General features: G+C 42.4%; 1 protein-coding gene across 9 annotated transcripts; it reads left to right on the top strand.

Moving 5' to 3' along the window:
• Positions 1-472: 472 nt before the first annotated feature.
• On the top strand, positions 473-23,229 carry LOC114788131 (rho GTPase-activating protein 12-like). 9 transcript variants are annotated; one of them, XM_028976364.1, is made up of 19 exons: positions 473-666; positions 4,958-6,024; positions 15,698-15,955; positions 16,517-16,657; positions 16,939-17,037; positions 17,204-17,326; positions 17,401-17,484; positions 18,134-18,202; positions 18,483-18,544; positions 18,752-18,833; positions 19,015-19,116; positions 19,640-19,738; positions 19,824-19,926; positions 20,137-20,250; positions 20,631-20,729; positions 20,939-21,016; positions 21,133-21,267; positions 21,370-21,475; positions 22,066-23,229. In XM_028976364.1, exons 2-19 carry the CDS (start codon positions 5,071-5,073, stop codon positions 22,238-22,240), a joined length of 2,883 nt encoding a protein of 960 aa, XP_028832197.1. In that variant the 5' UTR covers positions 473-666; positions 4,958-5,070; the 3' UTR covers positions 22,241-23,229. The 9 variants fall into 9 exon arrangements, with proteins under 9 accessions (XP_028832197.1, XP_028832198.1, XP_028832199.1 ...); XM_028976365.1 differs by lacking the exon at positions 18,134-18,202; XM_028976366.1 differs by lacking the exon at positions 17,401-17,484.
• The last annotated feature ends 440 nt before the right edge of the window (positions 23,230-23,669 follow it).

A 23,669-nucleotide genomic window follows, 5' to 3' on the forward strand; every position in this document is an offset into this window, starting at 1 on the left:
ATATGTAAAACAGGCTGTACGTGCTTGAACCTAATTTTTTTCTGGTTACAGAAATACTATCTATGGTGCCAGTGAAGTGCTCATGATCTGAAATGAGGAACTATGACCCATGCTGTCCAGCGTTCTCTCCTTTGTATTCTTTGTATTTGGGAATAAAAGATACATTATCTTACAATGCATTGTTTTCTATAAACTATAATTTACACACTCTTGGCATTCTCTCCATGAACTTCAAGAGGTCGTCGCCTGAAATGGTCTTCCAACGGTCTTGAAGGAGTTCCCAGAGGTGTTTAGCACTTGTTGGCCAAATACTGGCCTGTACTGTATGTATTACAATATACAAATGTAAAAAAAAAAAAAGAAAAAAAAAAAGAATTACGTCCGATCGCGTTATCCCTAGTCCACCACAAGGGGGCGGTGTCGTCCAGAAGGCGCTGCCGCGGCGCGGCCGTGTGAATGGGCGCCTAATCGGAGCGTCTAATCGGATCAGAGGAACCAAGGAAGTTTTGGAGCAGGAGCCGCTCACGGACGCGCGCCGCCGGAGCTCATTAGCCAGGCTAGCTTGACCCAAGGATCCGGGAAAAGTGGGGGGAAAGAGGAGCGGGCCTCACCGGAAAGTTATTCGGGCTTCAGGCGCGGGATCATATGGTGTGAGAAACTCTTGAGGTAAGTTTACTGCGCGGCCGTTTTGCTCAGGTAGCGCCGCGGGGCTGTGTGAGCTAACTCGGCTAGCCGACCCGTCCGGGTCCGCCTGGCTGGATGCGGTAGCAGCAATGAGAGGAAATCGCCACAATCTACCTGAATGCAGACAACGTTTTTTTTTTTTTTTTTTTTAAATCACCTGCTGGTGTTTTGGACGCCTGTTCATCCATCTGTGTGGACTTTGTTGTTTCCATCGACGCGCACTGGTTAGTCACGGGGCGTCCTGGAAAGCGTTCGGCAGCAGGTTGGAAAGTACACGGGTCGCATGTGGAAAGTCTGGGAATGGAAGGGCAGCCCTGGAAAATGTTCGGAAGTGGATTTTCGTGGTTCGCATGCAGCGGTTATATTGAGTACGTGCCGATCGCAGGTCATGACAAGTCCGCCTGGAAAGCCAGTCGGCTCACGCCGTCTCCCAGTTGGGTCTGAGTCTCATGCAGGCTGGTTTTGTAAATGTTTCGGGTCTGTGGCCTCCTCCCCTAATCTTATCGCGTGTACTTTAGACTCGAGGTCAGGCTGTGTCAGCAATCCCAGCAGCTCATTCACCAAATCCTCGCTCCAGTAGTAAAGGCTTAATGCCCCGTACCCAGTGGAGCACTGCGGGGTGTTAGATGGCGGTTTCTTGACAACCCTGTCAATCCTCATTCCTCCACTGGTAGGGAATCTGGGAAATGCAGATGATGATGATGGTGGTGGTGGTGGTGGCCTAGTGGGGAAGACACTGGACTATGAACGAGAAGACCCAGGTTCATACCCCCACCTACTACCATCGTGTCACCGAGCTAGACACTGAACCCTGAGTGTCAGAACTGGGACTCTGAACCCTGAGTGTCCCAGGGAGGACTGTTCCTGAAACTGCTCTGGATAAGGAGGGTCGACGTGATCGCAGTTGGGCAGGAGTTGGCTGTTTTGGGGACTCTGCTCAGGAGGAAATCTCTCCAGGAAGCTCAGGTGGTTTCTCACATGTCAGTACAGGGCTCAGTTCTTGTCTGTCAGGAGTACAGACCTGCTTGAGTGTTTCTCATACCAGCTAAAATCCCCGGTTGCTCATAAATTCTCCTTAGGGCATTCTGCAGCCTGCTTGTTTGGGAAATTTGTTTCTTACCATTTTTTAAAAGAGAGAGAGACAAATAATAATATCGGCATAATCTTCCCAAAGGCTTTTATGTAATCTGATCGAATAATGAGAGAGTTTCTTGCCAAGATGTTTGCCTAATAATGTTGGGTTTAAGGAAGTTTAGTGTTAGCATTTACTTTTACATTATGGCAAGGCATGTGCAAGGAAAAGTCATGAACACAAATTAATGTGTGTTACACTTTAACAAAAAAATCTAATAATGACAAGGATGCAGGAAAAACCTTTTCTCCATAATTATCCTCCGTGGGCCTTTCCTTGTGGTACGAACCATGGCGTGCAGCTGAGGACATGTATGCACAAGTCAGAGGGACCAGACGTTCGTACTCTACTCCGCCTTCACCGAACTGCTCAGATGAAGCAGCCGTGTTACAGTCAGTGCTGCTGTACACCAATCATGACCTCTCTGTCAAGTCAGATTTTTTTTTTCTTGGTCCAACTGTAACCTATTAGAATGGTTAGACCCGTGGACCTGTCTGAACTCTGGGGGGATGTAGATTGGTATCGCTGTACGGATTTGCACTCATTGTAATGGTTTGTGTGTGTGTGGCCTGTTCCCTTTCATCAACATGGATTGCTACCATTTTGTGGTTTTGTCTGCTAAACTTTTGCACCCACTTCTAGAGATGCTCCAGTGGCTGAATACTGATGTTTCTTTTTTGTATTTGTTTAAGATGTCTTAAAATTGCTTTAATTTATTTTAATCAATAACTGCTTTAAATCTGTTCCATTCTTGATCACAATGATTCCCAATCCTGTCCCTGGAGGCAATGTTATTTTAACCTCTGCACTCTCAAACAGCACCTCAGTCCTAAGTAATGGTCGTAATGAAGACTCCAATACAGCGGAACAGGATTGGTAACCCCTGGATTAACCTCTTGGCCTCTTGTAGAACCTAGCAGATCTTCTCTGGTAACTACAGCTGACGATGCTACTGCCACTGTGCTCCCTAAGAAAAAAGTTTGGTTCACCAGCGCAGAGCCCTGGATGGAATTTTCTTGACTGATTCCAATTTCCAATTTTTTTGTGAGTGTGATTGGCTGAAACCGATTTTTGATACACATACCAAATCCAAAATTAATTTTCTTTATTGCAAAATTTTGTTTTCATAAAATATTGTTGAACATTATTAAGAAAAGTGTTTATAAAACAATTAAACAAATACACCAATAACTCTTTTTAGATAATAATAGGTGCAGTAAGGACAGAAGCGAAGTGAAATGAACAAGATGAGCCTTCCTTTATTAAGGATAAATCACTATGAAACACAGGAGAGAGACCGTTTCTGTGCGAGAAAGTATAAATCGTAGTTTGGCACGTGGGTGGAGTAAGAAGTTGAATACTGTAAGTGTGCAAGACATACTGAGATTATAGTAACATTGTACAGCTGTCGTGAATGGTGGAAGTAGGATCAGGTCTAATAAGATGATAATCTTCAATATGGATTCCTTTCACACCTTTACTTTACTTTACTTTGCAGACGCTTTTATCCAAAACGACTTACAAGAGGAAGACACCAGCAATTCCCGTTCGATTTCTATAGATTTTGAGTTTACAAAACTAAGAGCCCTGATAAGGCCTAACTTGTCAGAAAAAGAAATTGTTCGGAAATTGTTAAGTGCTAGACGAGGAAACTGCCCAAGACATAACGATTCCTTGTGGAATAAAATGTAGCAGTACATAAAAAATGTCTTTGAATGCCTTATCACGAGCTGGTTTATAATCCCCTTAATTTAGCTCTAGTGTATATGTGCGAGGAAAAGTCTCATGGTATAGGGGACTCCTCATGTGGAAATTGGCTATAGACGTACTTGTCAGTTTAACTGAATGAGGTATAGTTGTTATGTGGTGGGATTGTGAAGGTGGTGGTTAGTGACGGCGTCAACCATGCCTACGTTTTGAGCTGAACCCTGCGGCATGAACAGCTCTTACTGGACGTGTAAGTCTGAAACCTGTGTCTGCACAGTGAGCTTTATTTATTATTTTTTTTACATTGAGAAAAAATGGTTTGGTTATGGCCAACTTAAAAGAAATGTTGTGCTTTATATGTTAGCACAATATGTTACCATAAGTGTTATACATTAAGTACCTCTAAAACTTGAAGGATGCGTCTTATTTGCTTGATATCTTCATATATATGTGTGTGTGTGTGTGTGTATATTTAAATATACTGTATATATATTTTTAGACACATAATTTTTGACAACTGAAATATTCTGTCTTCATCTGGATTTCTGTTGGCCAGTGGTGTTCAATTCATTGAGATGGGCTGCTGCATTATATTATGTAAACGACTATTATGTACGTTTCGCCAGCTCTGTAACCAGAACAGTGGTGTTCTCCCATTGGCTGACCACCTGGGGCTCTGTGTCCTACATGGCTGGAATGTAGCATTATGTGATGGCCAAACCAGGAAATGTTCTTCCCTTAAAGCACAAAAAAAATAATAAATAACCCTGTTTAACCTATTTCCTTCCTGCAAGATTCAGCGTTAAGCAGTTGCTATGAAAGTGCACACATGAATAACCCATTGTAATACATGTACAATAACTATTGTAAAAACAACTATTGTGGTGAGATTGTAGTTTACATATTACAAGGATATACTGCAATACATTTATTACTAAATAAGTTAATTCAGCATTAATGCGCTTTTTTTTTATAAACATTGTGTGCGTGTTGGAAAACCAGTGAAGTGTTGAAAGTGCTGAGTGTGTGAGGAACGCCTCACTGCATCAAATGAACAGGAGGCTTGACATTGGAGCTACCCCCCATCTCACACTGCTCTCATCATTATTATTTTTTGTGAGAGCAGTATTTTAAGCAGTTTTTGTAAGACTCTTTTAACACATGTTAAATATCTCCAGTGACCACCTATCTATACCCTGGCCATCTGCCTATGCCTGGTCTCATCATCAGGTTTCCCCCTCTAGAAGGAAGAAAAAGTCAGATCCTCTAAGACATTTACAGTTCTGAAATAATTCGAATGATGTGTCGCTTATATAGTTCTCCTAAAATTGAAATGGTGCTTCAGATATTTTCAGTAATTTTCACCAGGTCACAGATTAGTACTTTATTATGGTTGTGATCAGAAATAAATACCTCTTCTTCTCTGTCTCTTAGCCTCTTCTGGAATGACTCGGAAGAGGACATGCTGAAGCCCATCCCACCTTGCTGCTGACGCACAACGCCCCCACCTTCCTCTGGACGGAGTGATTGTACACGAGAAGTGAGAGATGGCAGACGGACGTGGCGACCTGACCTTTGCCCCTGGTCAGGTGTATGTGGAGGTGGAGTACGATTACGAATACAGGTCAAAGGACCGCGTCATCAGTATCAAACAGGGAGACTGTTTCATGCTTATTCGCAAAACCAATGAAGACTGGTGGCAGGTTCGCAAGGAGGAGAGCGACAAACCTTTCTACGTGCCTGCCCAATATGTCCGCGAGGCTCGCCGCGCCCTCATGCCCCCCCCTAAACCTCTGCCTGGCATGGCGCTGATCCCCACTCGAAGGGCAGGTTCTATGAAGGATCGTCCCTCTGCACTGGACATCCGGCACTCAGAGGAGAATGTGAGCACGTCCACGCACCCGGTGCATTCACCACTGCCCTCTCCCTTGTCAGCGGGGGCGCTGATGCCCACTTTGCCAACACGAGATTCCAGTGGGAGTCCAAAGGGTCAGGGAAAAGGTTCGAAAGACCAGCAACCGCAAAACACAAGTGTCCAGTTTAATACAAGTTCTAGCAGCCAGTCTAATGCCTCTGCCAGTGTTGGTGCTCATCCCAGTCTTCAGCCTAAAGTGAGTTCTAGCTCTACTCTGTCCAAAACTAGTCCTGGTGTCCCAGCTAAACCACATGTTAATGCTCACACTCCCAGCCAGTCCAGTCCCCAAGCTAAAAACAGTCCGAACAGTCAGACCAATGCCCAGACTAAGCCGAACTGTGCTGCCCAGGCTAATGCCAACACACGTGCCCAGTGTGGTTCCCAGGGGCTTGTCACATCGGGCGGTCACTCCAACGCACCTTCGTTGGCCTACCACGGATCTCTGCCACGAACAATTGGACCGGCAATGCTTATGGACCTGGAGCGAGAACTGGAGAGCAGGAGAGAGAAAGAGAAGGATGGAGGGAGCAGAAATGACTCGGAGTCAGGAGATGAGCTGAGCAGCAGTTCAACGGAACAACTTCAGGTACAGAGAACTGCATTCACTCGCGTTCATTCACGTTTCCTCATAATGTGTGGCTGTCTCGGTTCACAAATATCCAGCCTTAAAAGGTTTTTTGTAATCTCTGTGTCTGGTTTGAACCGCGTGGCAGCCGGTTCACAGCGGTTTTGGGTGCAACGTCTGAATCAGCCCTTAGGTGTTTTGTTTGTTTTTTGTCTTATTAAAAATTGCCTGACTGAAGTATTGGTCATAAATGTATTTCCTTTTCATTTGAAGGCTTCAAAAAAAAAAAAAAAAAAAAAAGACCAGATCATCTCCTCTCCCCTCCCACTTGTCTCAGTTATAGGTTGCAGTATAAGTGTTCAGCCCTAGTAGGGCTGAACACTTAGAATGGCAATTTATTTGACAAATGTCATGATTAACATTTAATTGACATTTTTTTACTTGTTTAAGTGGACATGACTTTAACTTAGGACACATCTGATTGGTGAGCATGATTGTCCATCACACATAGATTTCGATGCGATGTAATTATCTGTCATCTTTCTGCCTACCGTGCTGCTCCACACCTGGCAGTGGCTGCCGCCAGGAGGACGGAAATCGCTCTGCCCGTTCAGCTGCACGGCGAGCCGTAGGGTGGTAGTAGCCTAGTGGGTAACACACTCGCCTATGAACCAGAAGACCCAGGTTCAAATCCCACTTACTACCACTGTGTCCCTGAGCAAGACACTTAACCCTAAGTTGCTCCAGGGAGACTGTCCCTGTAACTACTGATTGTAAGTCGCTCTGGATAAGGGCGTCTGATAAATGCCATAAATGTAAATGTACCCCCAACGCGCCATCTTCTGCCTCTCTTCTGCCTGCATCCCCAATGCCCCAGTTTCTCGCTCACTGGCCTTCTCCAGCCAACCCAGCATGTCTGCGCATGCGTCCTCCTGCAGCAACCCTGACATTAACCAATGGAGCGGAGTCAGGGGTGTGCAAAAATAATCTCTGTCATCGCGATTAAATCGTTCAGCCCTATAATCTAGCAAGTTTTATTATTAACAATTAATTTATTGAACAATGAGTGTCAATTAACAGGCCAAATAAAATTACAATGGTTGCATATATTGGCCTAAACTGCCGTACATAGTTTTTCTTCCTTAGAGCATTTTGCTGTTTTCTTGAATTAATCCAATCAGAGTGAGAGTATAAACTGGGTAGTGTAAATTAGTGTAGTGTGAGTGAGGGGAATAGATTTTTTGCTCTGTTGGTGTGCGAATAAATGCAGCAGCATCAGTGGTGTTCTTGAACCAGGCTGAAGCTGAGAGGCATATCTAGATCAGTGCTTTCATTCAATGCACTCACTTTACCTTTAATATACACTCACAGTTTTACTGTGATTCATTCAGATAGTCGTGCAGACTTGCTTACACACATTTCTGAGACGTCCTCAGACACACTTTTGGCATGCAGTTCAGTCTGCGTCTCTATATTAACAAGCAGCCCCCTCTGTTATTGCACATACACACACTCACAATAAGTTACACTCATTGGGTCTTTGTTTTGTTGTGCTTTGTTAGGGTCCTGTGTGTATTTTGGTATGAATAGAAGGAGTCACAGAATATAAAAGGCCATGACATTTGGTACTCTGTGTGTGTTTTTTTTTTTTTTTTTGTCATATAAATATAAGTGTGTGAAACTGCTGTGACCTTTAAAAACCTTATGAACATAAACCAAATGTCAACGTGATATGCTGAACTACGTTGGCTATTAGGAACAGCCCTCCTTCCCTGTGCTCTCTGTGTTCTGGAACAGTTTTACATTGAACGTTTCTGGCTGGGTGACTCAGGAACCAATCTCGGTCCCATTCGGTGCCTCCAGCACATTTCCTACTGTCACTCACCCCTGCTTGAGTTTTAGTGGCAAAGTGAGTATAAATACACATATTCCATAACTGAGCATTAAATGTGAGGATAATGTGTTCACAATGTGGATCATAAAGGATTTGTACATTTTACATTGCCGTATTTGTAAGGGTTTAGACCACTGACCAACATGGACACATGTACCAAACAGCGTCACAAGATGGCAGGGAAATATTTAGTCTTAGTCGCTGGGTGAGTACATTAATCTGCTGAAGGACAGCACAATCATACAAAAGGTGCCTGTGCCATTTATCCATAATATTCTAATTTCTAATTATGAATTTTGTTTTGGGATAGGATTGGGTAGTTTGTGTGTGTCGCCGGGCCACAATCGTTGATCTGGCGGGATGTGGCCCGCGGGCCCCGACGTTGACACCTGTGGGTTAAATGTTTTAAATAGTTCCTTCTATGATCTCACAGCAGCTGGTCCCATGACTCTGTGAGTGTAAAATAATGAGGTAATGGAGGATGGTAAAGTTAAATGTTGTTTTGCACAGCCCAATGCTCTTCTGTTAAAAGGGTCGCAATTAGACTTTAAAAAGGCGAGTTGTCTTTGTGCCAATATATTTACGTTTGTGATGTATATGTGCTGAATCTGTTGTCAAGGTGGTGGTGGGGGTGGGTTCGGGACTGACTGATTATAATTACAGATTGAAATAATTGTAGATGTAGTTCTTCCTCGCATTCCTGACCTTGGCCGTGTGGCTGATTCTCTCTCCCCCTCTGCTAATATGCCCTTCCAGCATTCCCTCTTTGATCCAGCACAACCTTTACACACACTAATCAAACCCCATGAGTCAGCATGCACTACACACACACACACACACACACACACACACACACACACACACACACACACACACTTTCCCTCATAAATACAAAGTCAGTCCTCTGAATTCCTTCATTTTGCCTCCCTACTTTTTTAGCTCTGTGGGTAGTGCTGTCAATGTGAATGGGTTTAATTCTTATTTATAAAGCTTAGTGTGTGTACCTTGCACACCCACACATACATTTAAAAAAGCTGAAACTTCGCTGTGTAACATTTACTGTGGTTGATTCCAGCACGTGTACAGCATGTCTTTCTCTTACGAGAGTATCGGTCACAGTGGGTGCAGTCGCCGCTGCTTATTGCTTGTGTGTTTGTGTGCTTGTGACCAAAGGTTATCCAGTTAGTGATGCTAGGGAGGAGTTAGTGTATGAACCACATTCCTTTCATGTTCCCACTGCTCCTCTCCACGCCTCCACTCCCCTTCCCCTCCATTTGGGTTAAATAAGATCACTTCCACTTCCAACAGGTCAGCACCAGGTCACTTTTCACCATGATCACTTTAGACATTGACGTCAGGGACATTAATCACCTTTTGTCACATGGTTCAGAGACACAACAGGAGATATTTATCTTCATTCATTCATTCATTCATTCTATTTAAATAATGGAATGTTTGCAGTACTTTAGGTTGGCAATAAAAGATTCTCTGTTCATTCATGTTCGACATTTGAAGTTAAAGTGATGTCACTTTTTTTGTCATTGTGGTACACAACCAGTGCAAACAGCAAAATGTTTCCTCTGCATTTTACCCACCACCTTGTAAGCGATGGACAGCCATGAAAGCTGCAGTGTGTGGGAACGGTAACTTGCTCCAACGGGACCCCTTCTTTACCCACTGGCCACCACTGCACCTGCCGCATAGCTAGTTAGCCAGTTTGTATTTTTGCGCTAATAGTGGTAGTGCGCTGCAGTGATACTTCACTTTTGCCATTGTTGAGATGTATATAAATGTTGTCTAGTACTCACCTAATGTTCCTTACTAATATTTTGCAGTCTTGTCTCGCTTCCCCTACAACCCGTATATATTTATCATATTTACACCGCATGCACGGCTCTGCCCTCATCTGCCACTATGGCATAAGAATTTCACAAAAAACAAACATCTGCGGAGTAGCACATGTGACTGCACTGAACCAAGTGTGCCATAGTTTTGCGCACCTTAAACACACCCGTATGTACACAAGCATACACACACACACACACACACACACACACACACACACACACACAGTGCTTCTGCATTCTGTGTTCCTTGAGTGGTGTTTGTTAGGGGTGTTGCAGACTAAGATTAGAATAAGTATGACATAAACGCCAGCTGTGTGTGTGTGCGTGTCTGTGCACATGCATAAGAGTGGGAAATAGCAGCCAGTGTTCTGCGAAGATTTACTTAATCCTGGCTGGAGGGGAGTGCGTGAGGGAGGTGGTGAGATGAATTGGCATGTTCGGAGTGATTTTGTCGCATTTGAGAGGGAGGGGTAGCATCGGGCTGACGCTGCCCGAGTTCGTTCGTGTTTGCATGCAGGTGCAGTATTGAGGAATTCTCACTCGGTTCTTCAGCCTTTTATCTGTGTGGAGCACAGGGAAGTGGGTTGTTTTTTCCCCCCTCCTTACTGTTGGACTCTCACACAGCCTGCAGCACAGTCATGTATCCAGAAGAGCCGGTAAGACCCACACACCCACGTACATGAACTCGCCATACGCCTTACTGTACATCTGCCGTATTGAGGCGTGACATCTGGAAACATCTGGTGTGAGGCAGCCGAGAGCGGTGTCATGCTAAATGTACAGTGATTCAGGTAAATCCAGTCTGAGTAACAGGAGAGGTAGCTGTCGGGTGGGTTTTGGGATATGCTGCGTACCGTAATGTTTGTTCCTGCCTTGTGCCTGTAGATGTCTGGGAAGGGTTCCAGCATCCTGAGTAAGATGCAGTTAGTGCAAATGGATGCAGTTAGTGCAACTTCATACACATTTTTCTGAACGTCTAGGTGCTGACTGTACTGCAGACATTCGTAAATGCAGTAATGTGAGCACACACTACCTCTACATTTTCAGATAGCATGGCACACTGCTAATGCTCTTGCCGTCCAACGATGTAAAAAGCCATTGTTTCATGCAAATGTGAGTTTTATATGTTCTCTCAAAATATATCAAAATAGATTTTTTTCTGTCTTTATGCAGCTGATAAACATAAAGGTTTTTGTTTCTCTGCAAATGTGCTGTAAATGTCATTTTTGCCTTTGTGTGATGACATTACAAAAAAAAGTTTGTAATATAAGGGATGTTCAGCTGTGGATGCTGCATTACAGATTCTGAGGAATGCATGGGGGGCGGGGCAGAGAGATGTGAGCGAGAGAATTAGAGGATGTGGCCCACTGTATTATGTAACAACTCCTACATAACAGGGCTGTGGACAGCTGGGCCTGTATCACCACACACACAAGGAGATAAACCTTTTTTTTTTTTTCCTTTCTAATCATTTCTTTCAGTTTGACTTCTGTTTTGTCCATACTTAAACACATGTGTCTGGCTATAGCATTATACTCTCTGTGTATTTTTATATATAAAATCATCCTATCTTACTTCTTGTATCTTGTGGTAGTGGCCTAGTGGGTAACACACCCGCCTATGAACCAGAAGACCCGGGTTCAAATCCCACTTACTCTCATTGTGTCCCTGAGCAAGACACTTAACCCTAAGTTGCTCCAGGGGGGACTGTCCCTGTAACTACTGACTGTAAGTTGCTCTGGATAAGGGCGTCTGATAAATGCTGTAAATGTACATGTTTTTAACTGTTAATTTACCTGTGTATGTGTTCACACACATCTGTATGTCCGTCCTTGTATCGTAGCAAAGAGGAATGGACAAAAGTGTGCCAAGCTAGTGACATCATATTCAAAAGACTTTAGGCTGCAACTGCTTCCAAAGGTGCATCGACAAAGTATTGCGCAGAGTCTGTGAATACTTTTAAAAATATTTTTTAATACATTTTCCCTAAACCTAGTAATTGAACACTTTGCTCTAAAAATATAATAATAATAATTTTCAAAAAATGTGTATATTTTGGCTTAATTTAAACTACTTCCAATGAAAGATAGCTAGATTTGAGGCTTGAAGAATGTTGGAATCAGAATTTACAAGGTTTTGGTAAGTTTGTGTTTCTAGTTATAGTTTTGTGACAACATCACTAAAATTTGGAAGGATGATTAGAGCGGTTCTACATGTTTTCTTCATTGTAGCAAGAAGGAAAAGGAAGAGTGCTGGCACTTGAGTGTTAATGCTGAGTCAGTTTGTTTCTCCCTGCTCGTCTTTCACCTTATGGAAACCTTGCTGTCTCTCTCACGCTCTTTGTTTATCATCTCTTTGTCTCCCTTTCTCTCTTATTTATCTCGTTGTCTCTCCGTCTTTAATGGTTGTGGTTTCTGGTATTATTTCGCTGCGTGAGCCACATTTGTGTTTGGCCTGGGACCATGGTTTCAAGAACACAGATACAAAAATGCTAATAAAAATATCATTTTCAGATGCTGGAAGGCACAGGTTGGAACAGAGTAGCTCAGAGCTGTGTCTGTGTGTTTGGTTTGGTCATGACTTGCTCCCTGAAAACCATATTCCTTCACAGTGAGTACACACTGTACTGAGAGCCTTATCATGGCACATTCAACATCTGAAGCACATGTCTGAAACTTTTGTCTCCTGCTTGTCTGTACCTGTTTTTTCAGAATTCCTACCTGCCCTTGGCTGCGCTTTAGAGCTTATAAAAATATCTGCCCTTTTGGGCATGTATGTGTGCACATGCAAGTGTGAAATATTTCTTGATTCTTGTTATTCACGTTTGGTATTGTGAAATGTGGGTAAAAGTGTCTGCTGAATAATTAACCTGGAGGTAAATGAGGACTTTTAACACATTTTTTAGTGACAGCTGATATCTTTGTAATTTATGAGAGACTCAGAAAGTAGGTGTGTGTACAACATTTCTTTATTATTATGATTTATTGTTTTTTATGTAATTTTTATTTAGCTCTGCGTACTTCTAGAGATCCAAGCATTGATCTTTAGGTTGACGTGATGGACTCATAGATCAGTGGTGCATGATGTCACCCAGATGAGTGATGTTGGATATGACTTGGATGAAGCAGCATGTGATAACAAGCAAATGAGATGAAGCCCCACCCACACGAAAGAGCCGTGGCAGACATGCAACTGAATCCTCATGCAGAGTAAATATGCAGTGGGTATGGAAGGTATTCAGACCCCCCTTCAATTTTTCACTTTTTTTTTTTATTGCAGACATTATAACATATAACATATACACTAATTTATGTTCATTAATGTACACACAGCACCCCATATTGATAGAAAACCACATAATTGTTGACATTTTTGCAGATTTATCAACAAAGGAAAACTGAAATATCACATGGTCCTAAGTATTCAGACCCTTTGCTGTGACACTCATGTATTTAACTCAGGTTCTATCCATTTCATCTTATTCTATCCTTGAGATGGTTCTACACCTTCATTTGAGTCCAGCTGTGTTTGGTTATACTGGATTGGACTTGATTTGAAAAGCCACACCCCTGTCTATATAAGACCTTACAGCTCACAATGCAGGTCAGAACAAAGGAGATGGAATCGATGGAAAGATGATGCAACCAAGTACAGGGATATCCTGGATGAAAGCCTTCACCAGAGTGCTCAGGACCTCAGACTGGGCCGAAGGTTTACCTTCCAACTAGACAATGACCCTAAGCACACAGCTAGGAGTGGCTTCACCACAACTCTGTGACTGTTCCTGAATGGCCAAGCCAGAGCCATGACTTAAACCCAATCATCTTTGTAGAGACCTAAAAAAGTGCTGTCCACCAACGTTTACCATCCAACCTGCCAGAACTGGAGAGGATCTGCAGGGAGGAATGGCAGTGGATCCCCAAATCCAGATGTGAAAAACTTGTAGCATCTGTCCCAAAAAGACTCATGACTGTATTAGATAAATAGGAGCTTCTACTAAATACTTCTACTGCTTCTACAAAGGCTCTGAATACTTGGGATCATGTGATATTTCATTTTTTCTTTGTTAATAAATCTGCAAAAAACTATTTTGTCTTTTTCTGTCAATAATGGGTGCTGTGTACATTAATGAGGGGGAAAGGATTTTAGCAAATGACTGCAATATAACAGAGTGGAAAATTTAAGGGTTCTGAATACTTTCCTTACCCACTCTAAAAGGGGGCACCGACTGAAAAGCCAGCAGTGAAACTGGGAAAAACTAGCTGCGATATTGAAAGTTTCAAAGGTGAAAATGAATAAGAGATGCATGCATAAACGTTTGGTTTTCTAGTTTAAAAAAATTCTGGTTAATTTTTATATGAATTATTAGAATATTGGGCCAAACAGCTTTGTCAGCAGCTTTTGTATCCCATTGCCTAACAATAACACCCAACCTGGGTAGAATTAGATTAATTAGTTTGAGTTTAACAGTCTTCCAGGATTTAGCCACCAGATTATACCTCAAGATCAGCACTTCTCGTGGTGACGTAAGTGTGTGAATTTGGCAGGAGGAATGTTTTTTTTTTCCCGTTTTATTTGGGACCAAGAGACAGTGAGAATGGATTTTTCTTTTTGCTTGTATGATTATATTAATTTTGATCTCTGCTAAGTCTTTAACCGTTAAATATATATGTAATGGATTACATCAGATTCTGTCTTTTAAAGGCTCTGGACCTAATAAAAAGCCTGTTTGAGTTGAGTCAGTACATTGCCTACTCTCAGTTTTTGTCTCTTTTATATTTTTAACCTCTATATACCAACTGGCAACGATTCACCTGCACAAACTGTGAACACTTGTAATTTTTGGCCTCGGTTTAAAACGTCATTTTAAGTTGTATGCCACATTTTAGACAGTCAAGGACACAGGCCCAATGCAAAAGCACACACTGATCTGTTGTCCTCCTGCTATGTGTAAACTCATGCCAGATTATTCTACGCCATTTGACAGGTGAAGTGCACGCACACACACAACTCGATACTGGCACTAAAGTATCTCAGTCACACACATATGCACAAACGTGTGTAATTCACCCGGATAATGGCACCGGAGTAGTATATTGTAGGGTCGAGCTGTGTGCAGACTGTAGAGGCATGTTTCTCTCTTCGTGTTTGTGTAACTATGACTATGTGGCCTGTGTGTTAGAACCGTAATTACTTGGCAGAGGCCAACGATTTTGCGTTGGTGTGATTCAGGAACTCTCATTTCTCAGAGCATGGCTGTGGCATGCTTCACACACTGTTTTAAAATACACCTCCCTACCCTTCCCTTCCTCTCCCCACTTGTAAACCTGCTTAGCTGTAATTAAATTACCCAGAGGGCCGTTGTGTAACAGCAGAGTGTGAGCAGCGGGTCAGCATGTCCATCTGGAGTGAACACACATTTGAACGTGATTGTACGGGAGGGGTTATATGAGCAGACTGTTGCTGTGTCGTTGGTGCGTGTGCGTGTGTGTGTGGCAGGAACTTTGTATTTACAGAAATGGAATGTGGTTGATCCAGTGCTTTGTTGACAGTGGATCTGTGTGTGTGTGTGTGTGAGAGAGAGATCAGGAATGTGGCAGGGCTAGTTGTGAGATGCTCGAGAGAGAAAGGATGACATCTCCACCTACTGGACACTGACGACGCTGGTTTGAGCTGTGTCAACTATTCTGTGGAGGGGAGAACCTTTTGAATCGGTCGAGTTACACTTTCATAAAAGACAAAATGTGGTGTTATTTTCAAGGCTCCTTAAACCCGGACAGCTGCTTAAAAGAAATCAGTCTAAACAGATTCAGTTAAAACCTCAAGACCTACATTATTTCTTTATTTATTGATCTATCTAGCAATCTATTTACTGACTGTACCGAATACTAATTTCCTTCCCCTCCCCACTCCCTCCCTCAACCCTTCTCAACCTGTATGTCCCTCTGGACAGACAAGGCCAGACTCTCCAGTCTATGCCAACTTGCAGGATATGAAGATCTCAACCTCCTCCCAGCCCCCTGTCCCCTCATCATCCCCGCTGCACACGTTCGGAGAGTGGGAGACACACCGGGACTTCGGTGGCCGCCACTATTACTACAACACGGTGACATACGAGAGGAGCTGGAAACCACCACGCACCAAGGACAGGGACAGCCTCAGTCGCGGCAGAGACGAAAGCAGCACTATCCTGCCGCTGGTGGATGCAGAGGTAGTGTATGCAGGCTTCCTACAAGATGGCGCACGCTCCATTTACACCGAGGTGAAACTGATAGGAATGTAAACTTAGCGTTTGTCAGCGTTTGTAGGAGACTTTGAGAAACAAAGTGGCTTTTAAAAGGGGATTTTATTTGTTTTTAAATTAGTCTTAGAAGTCTTAAACTTCTAGTGTGTTAACCTGCAGAAACCCTGTACGTAAGTATGTGAGTAGTCCTCTCAGGCCTGAGATTTATGTAGGAATTTCGTATGACTGACAGAGAACATTTTGCAACACGGTTCGGTGAAATGCATGTTGGGATTGCAGGTACATCTTTCTCTGTGTGGTGGATGGGTCTTTGAAGTGCATTCTGGGAAGGCGATCTGTGGCCTTGATGTTGATGTTCTGTGGTCTCTTAATCACTTGATAATGATAATTAACTCCTGTCCTGCCTTCTCCCCTCTCTCTTTCTCTGATTCTTTATCCCTTTTTTCCCCATAATTTCCTGCTTTTCGTGTTTTCATTTGCATGTTCTCTCTCTCTCTCGTGTTTCTTGTTCCTGATTGGCGGTGGAAGATTCTATCATCAGAGGAGGCGTACCTGAGCACGTACTCCAGCCAATCAGACAGCCAGTACGGCTCGCCCCCTAGAGGCTGGTCAGAGGAGCTAGATGAATATGGACACACACTCTATGTGTGTGACTATACTAATGAGAAGGTACACAAAGGCTTTTCTCTGATGTCTCTGGTTTTGACTGTGATGAAGAGGTAGCTGGTCTCTTGTCTTTCTCTGTTTACACGCAGTCACCATACACCACAGCTATTCAAACTGTGCTCACCTGCTGCTGTTTTCCACTCTTTACCTGAGGGCACAGATTTGAATAGCTGTGCTGTGAAAGCTTCTTTTACATTTAAATGGAACTGGGACAAAGCTGAGCTTACCCACACGCACACCTGCTTTCTCTCTCTGCGTCTGTTTTCGCTTGTTTGTGTGCGTAGTGGATAAAGCACACAGACGAACAAGGCCGGTCGTACTACTACAGTGCAGATGGGTCCAGATCTGAGTGGGAGCTTCCTAAACTGGGTCAGCGAGCTGGGGTGAGAGCCTGCAGGAATGACTGTGTTGCTGCGCGTGGTGGTGTGCATTTAATGTTCTCATGCTCTTTATGCTTGTTAGTGAGTTAAACATTCTTTGCACTCTGATACCCGAAGCTGAACAGCGAATTCACCTGAGGAACTTCTGCCTCCCCTGTCTGTCGTGCAGTTTAACAATTCCCTGCCCAATCAAGACACGCCAAAAACACGCAGCCTGGACCGCCGACTGCCAGAGCCTATAGTTCTGACCAAAAGGAGGCAAAGCATACACATGGTGGAGACCAACGACAAGGTAGGCATGATCGCACACATCCACCTGAGAGAGATATGTACTCGAATTCCTACTCACTGCCCTTTAATTTCAAGTTCAAACAGAAGTCAGTCCAAAAACGGAGAATCATCTCTCTGCGTTACAAAGGCTCCTCTCGCCAGCATCCGTACAAGCAGCAAGTCAGTGTCGCAGACGCTTGCCATAATGCATGCTGAATCCCCATTGGTCTACTTTGTAATTGCACATATGTTCACTTCCCTCCCATGAAGTATTTAATTGCACCTTTGCATGCCTGGCCATTGCAGCAGCCACTCAATCGTGTTCCGGCGAATTAGCATACACCTAACTCTCCTATCTACATACGCTTGGTGAGAATGCTTGATGACAAGCCAATCACAGCTGCTGAATGCACGGAACCTTCCAGTTACAATGGCTGTGGCTGAAACATCCACTCGTCCACTGTACAGTCCACTACACATGAACATGTTGCCTGATATAGTTGCCTGATATAGCCTAAACAGTTGGATTGTTTCACAATTGTGTGACAAAGTTATAATTATTATTTTTTCAACAGAGCCGTGTTTGCTAGTTTTCATCGCAGGTTTCATTTTATGATTTAGATCAGGAGTGCTCATTCTCGCCGTGTCCCTCTTTCTGTCTGTATCATCATCCAGCCATAATCACTCTTTTATTTTATAATGTAATTCTGTATGGAATGGTGCATGCACATCTATACTTTTTTAATTCAAGTTGCAAAGACATTTTTCTTTCATTAACAAATGTCTTTTTAAGGACTTTTTTTTTTTTCCCTTTGTTTTTGTTTCTCAGGACATTCCAAAGCCCAGCACACCTGACTCTGACTCCTCCTGTCCCCCATCACCCAAACCTCACAGCTCTGTTAGTATCATCCCTTACTGACCCTTAGTCTCATAATTCTCTGTTTTCTAACCATGTCATCTCAACAAAGCCTGTCTGGCATTCTCATCCTGCCATTCTTCACCCGAGTTCTGTCCGTTATATCTGCATTCTGCACAATTTCTCTCATATCTGCTGCGGTGCCTTGGCTTTCTTAATCTCACTGACTGTCTCTCTTGCTCTCTGTCTGACATACACACACACACACACACACACACACATGCATTATTTGATTTTGACATCTTCTAACTTGACCCTACAGCCATCTGAAAAGTGTGGTGTCCTCAATGTGACGAAAATAACTGAGCATGGCAAGAAAGTGCGGTGAGTAATGCATACTAAACAATCACAACTAACCCCAACTCACATACACACCATCACATCTTACTGCAGCAGCAACACCTCTTTAAACGCCGTGACCAAACCTTTAATTCCTACGTCCCCAGTGTGCGCACATCCGTTTGTTTGACGTTCTTACTCCAAAATATCAGTGTCCCCTTTCTTTCGCTTTTCTTCACTCTATTCTCACAGAAAGAACTGGACGTCCTCATGGACTGTGCTGCAAGGCTCCTCCCTGCTATTTGCTAAGAATCAAGGGAGTGGGACAAGCTGGGTGAGCTTCTTGTCGATTTATTTATTGTAACCAGCTACATCTGCATTTAAAGTGTCATTTGTGTAGATATAAGTTTGAATAAATGATATTCAATAAGTTTGAAGTTTTGTTTTTTTTTTTATCCAAAGGTGAAAAACGAATGTCCTGTTTTAATATGTATTGAACTCTTTGTCCTCTTCAGTTTGGAAGTCATCAGTCCAAACCAGAGTTTAGTGTGGACTTGCGGGGTGGGACAGTGGACTTTGCCTCCAAAGACAAGTCCAGCAAGAAAAATGTCCTTGAGGTACACACTCACATGCAAAACCATTCCTTTAAGTATAGCTAAGCACCCCCACAAAGGCAGTGTACATTGAGCGGCCTTTTGAGTTGGACAGCAGGGCCTATGAACGATCCCTCGTACTCGACTGAAAACTCATGGCTACTGTGCTTTCCAAGCAGTGGCACCTAGGCTGTGGAACGCAGGCCTTCTGTGTTCTAGGTTTTTGTTTGATTTCATGGTATGCCTTATGTATTTGTTTGTTGCTTATGGATTTTTTTTTTTGTATTTTCTCACCTGTTTTATTATTTTGTTTTATTTAGATTCACTACTATACAGCGCTTTGTGACTTCTGTCTGTGATGAGGGCTTTATAAATAAACTACTTACTTAAGTGACTTGCTCACGAATGGGTCTTACATTAATTTCAGTTTTATGGGTTTTGGGTTATTAACTACCTCTCCAAAAATCCTTTCTATCAACAGGAAATTGATGCATTCTTTTCTAATTCTGTTTATTCTCTCTGCCTGTTTTTTTTATGCCTTTTGTAGCTGAAGACCCGCCAGGGCACTGAACTACTTATCCAGTCAGACAATGAAAATGTCATCTATGAATGGCTCCGAGCAATCACAGAAACAATCAATACACATGTGAGCGTAGAAATTATGGAAGCATTGATAACTATCTGTGCTTGTATGTTCAATGTTGAATGTTTGACACATGTCTCTATCTCAGGCCTGGGAGTCTGATGAAGCCATAGAAGAAGATATGCCAGAGTCTCCTGGTCCAGAGAAACAGGACAAAGAGAAAGAGCACAGGGACTCCAAAAAACAGAAAGGTGTGGATATTTTAAAATGTTAGTTAAAAGGGCTGTCATTGAGCAGTTCTTCTGGCAGGCCCCAGACAGTGGATTTTAGTGAATAGTGAGTAAACGAATGCAAAATTTAGAGGCCTTGCCTGAATTTAAGCTAGAGCAAGTAAATTGGTTAAAAATGTGAAATTGGGTTTCTGTTCTGCACACTTTTGATTGTGTCTAATTATGTTCTAGTCACAAGCTCTACCAGTATAGATGTGTCTGACCAGAAGAAGAGAACCAAACTGAAGAAGTTTCTTACACGTAGACCCACTCTGCAAGCCGTCCGGGACAAGGGCTACATCAAAGGTGATCTGACCTGTGACAGGGACAGGGATATTTCAAATAAAAAAAAAAAGAACATTTTATGCATTCATCTGGATTCAGCACACAAGATAAGATGATCTTTGTACATTGTCATGGCAGAAAGAAAAAAAAATAGCAACTGTATAATATAAAATATACATATATAAAATATTATATATATATGTGTGTGTGTGTGTGTGTGTATATATAATGTTCAATATACAATTAGTCTGGGGGGGAGTGGTGGATATATTTTATTTGTGTGTTATATATATTTATTATATATATAATATATATACACATATTGCACATAGAAAAAATGGAAATGGTGTACCTGATGTGGATATGGCATGAATTCAAGAATGTGTCTTTCCTGCTTGCAGACCAAGTGTTTGGTTGTAGCCTTGACAACCTGTGTCAAAGGGAGAATACATCTGTGCCTCTCTTTGTCAAGAAGTGCATTGATCATGTGGAGAATTATGGTATGAGAATAAATCTTATGTCATTCTTCAGCAAAGTGTCCTTAAACCACATTTGTAATATTATTCTCTAATCAAAATTGTAACTCTCACCTCAACATTAGTCACATTTGGCCTGTTTAGAGGGTTAGAATTTAAACCTTAATGTCCAATACAGCTTGTAGGCATTTAATAGTGTTGTTTTTTCATAAAATTTGTGTGTTTCTCTTTAGGCCTGAATGTGGATGGCTTGTACAGAGTGAGTGGGAATCTAGCTGTCATTCAGAAACTGCGGTTTGCTGTCAATCACGGTACGGCACGGTATCCCTTCTTTACATTGCCTCCCAAAATAAAAAGCGAAACTTATTGAACCTATTAAAGCTAAATGTGCCTGTTCCCCTAACGTAAGTGCCAATGTCTGCAACAGATGAGCGAGTAGATCTGGCAGATGCAAAATGGGAGGACATCCACGTCACCACCGGTGCCCTGAAGATGTTTTTCAGAGAGCTTCCAGAGCCGTTGTTCACCTACACATATTTCAACGACTTTGTTAATGCTATCAGTGAGTACGAACCCAAAAGGATGTCTATTTCAGTCAGAGCTGTTCATTGTTAAAAGTAGTGCTGAACATTTTGGTGTGCCCTCCTGCATATCTTTTAAACAGAAATTTATGACTACAAGCAGAAGTTACAGGCTGTGAAAGACTTGGTCAAGCTGCTGCCTCAGCAAAACCATGACACAATGCAAGCTTTATTCAAGCACCTGAGAAAGTAAGTACAGACAGACACAGACACACACAAACCCACACAAACAGACTACTGGAGCAGGCATTTTAATCGAATCGAATGGTGAGACCAGTGAAGGTTCACACCTCTAGTACTGAGACTGTGGTCTTTAGTGTTATTAATGGACTGTCTTGAATGGCTGACTATGGAGCACTTTCAGCTGTTATCATTGTTTGATAGCCAGGATTATTATAAGCAAAAATAAATACAAGTCATTGCCTCTTTATGTGTTTCTCTAGATTGTGAATGACTAATCAAATTTCAAATCGCTTCCCTTATTTAAATGAAGCCCTAACCATCTTCTTGAAAACATCAGAACGCCCAGTTTCACTGTTATACGCCAAAGATGAAAAGCATGAATGTTGCCTCAAGACAAAAATGCCCTACACACTTTACCTCCACCCAACAGGAACTGTTGTTTTGTTCCTCCTTCATGTCTGTGTATCGGATCCACCCCAAATACAGTATGTTGATAAATGCTGCTAAAAGTTTTTGCGGTGCCAGGGTCCTAGGGCTCACCATTAATTTAATGCAAACATCTTACTTTTGACCTTTTTTTCCCCATCTTTCTACAGAGTGATAGAACATGGGGAACAGAACAGAATGACAACTCAGAGTGTGGCAATTGTGTTTGGCCCCACCCTTCTTCGTCCTGAGAAGGAGACACTGAACATGGCTGTACACATGGTCTACCAGAATCAAATAGTGGAGCTCATCCTCCTTGAATATGATGGAATATTTGGCAGGTAGATGGGCTGGCCTGACTCCAAATAACCGGTATCAGCTCTCTTGTTACAGCAGCTTTCTCTGAAGACAGAATAAGGAAAGTCTCTGTAAGAACTCCTGCTGCATCCAGCATTTGCAGCTTGGAAAATGGTAAAAGACCTGTCCATCCAAGGACCAAGACCACTACCATAAAGGAAGACTGGACTTCTGCACCCCTGTGAATTAAGAATCAGTCTTGAACCTGACACCTGAAAAAAAGCACTTTCCATTTTAACTACATCAGCTTAATCTTATCTCTCATGTTGATTATTTGCACCTTTTCATGGGTTCTAGGCATTTCTTGTGTGCCCCTGCTCTGCTATGTGTCAATGCAATTACTAAGAGAAATCTTCTTTTCAAATGGTACCACTGTGTTACAAACACTACTGAACTCTGTACAGGAATTAGACATTTTGCTGTGATTATAAACTGGAAACATTTTTAAAATGTTATTGAACACTGGAAAGCTGATGTATATTTTAAACAATATCCAATGAGCAAGCGATGCTGAATACGTGCTTATATACAAACAGGACACTGAAAGGTGGATGTTCATGTTCAAGTAGTACTACAACACTGAAAACTGGACTGCCATTGGCTGATGCACAGTATCAGTAGAGTGTGTGTGTGTGTGTGTGTGTGTGTGTCTGTGAGCGAAAGAGAGTAAGGATGGGATACCAAAAGAGTGTTTAACTTTCATATTATTATAGTGTATGTATGTGTGTGTGTGTGTGTGTGTGTGTGTGTGTGTGTGTGTGTGTGTACTAGCAGATGTTGACAGCATGGCACATTACAGTGTGTAAATGTTCTTATAACATAGACTGACTCATAATAAAATAATAATAAATAAAAAAATGAGTTCAGCCAGACTATGGGTAATTCCCTGTGGGATAAATGAACTCACTGTTAAGAATGTAGTTTCCCCGAATGCTCCTGTTCAAAATGACCGTTAATAAAAAATAACAGTGCTTGTCTCTGAAGTCTTTTGTTATTATAATATTAGTAAATACGATATGACTGGAATTTGCTCTGCAGGAACTGGTATTCAAACAGCATCCTGGACAACACATCACATCATACTGTTAATAACAGTTCAGTATTATGCATAGTTATTCTTTTGCAATCATAGTGTGATGAATATGAGCATAATAATAAACATGATTTGTTGAAGTTTTTTGTATTAGAAATATATTTTGTAATTGGATAGCATGGTGCAGTGGGTACCACTTGGCCACCACTTGGCCAGTGGGTTGGAATCTAGAGTTTGCATATTCTCCCTCAACATCCAAAAGCATTCAGTGGTTATTACGTGACGTGAGTGTCAGCAAGTGGTGTCTCCACTGGCCTCCTGCCCATGGTGGATCCCTGCCATGTGCCCAACGGTTTGGGAAAGTGAGTAAACGTTGGTCAGACT

The sequence above is a fragment of the Denticeps clupeoides genome, chromosome 4 (genome assembly GCF_900700375.1).
Source record: "Denticeps clupeoides chromosome 4, fDenClu1.1, whole genome shotgun sequence".
Taxonomy (NCBI): Eukaryota; Metazoa; Chordata; class Actinopteri; order Clupeiformes; family Denticipitidae; genus Denticeps; species Denticeps clupeoides.

What these genes read in the sequence shown, in the direction of transcription:
- LOC114788131 (XM_028976364.1), top strand. Translation starts at nt 5,071, where the DNA reads ATGGCAGACGGACGTGGCGACCTGACCTTTGCCCCTGGTCAGGTGTAT. An exon ending in TGCCGCTGGTGGATGCAGAG is followed by an intron (nt 15,956 to 16,516) that starts GTAGTGTATGCA and finishes TGGCGGTGGAAG; the next exon opens with ATTCTATCATCAGAGGAGGC. An exon ending in GGACTCCAAAAAACAGAAAG is followed by an intron (nt 19,927 to 20,136) that starts GTGTGGATATTT and finishes ATTATGTTCTAG; the next exon opens with TCACAAGCTCTACCAGTATA.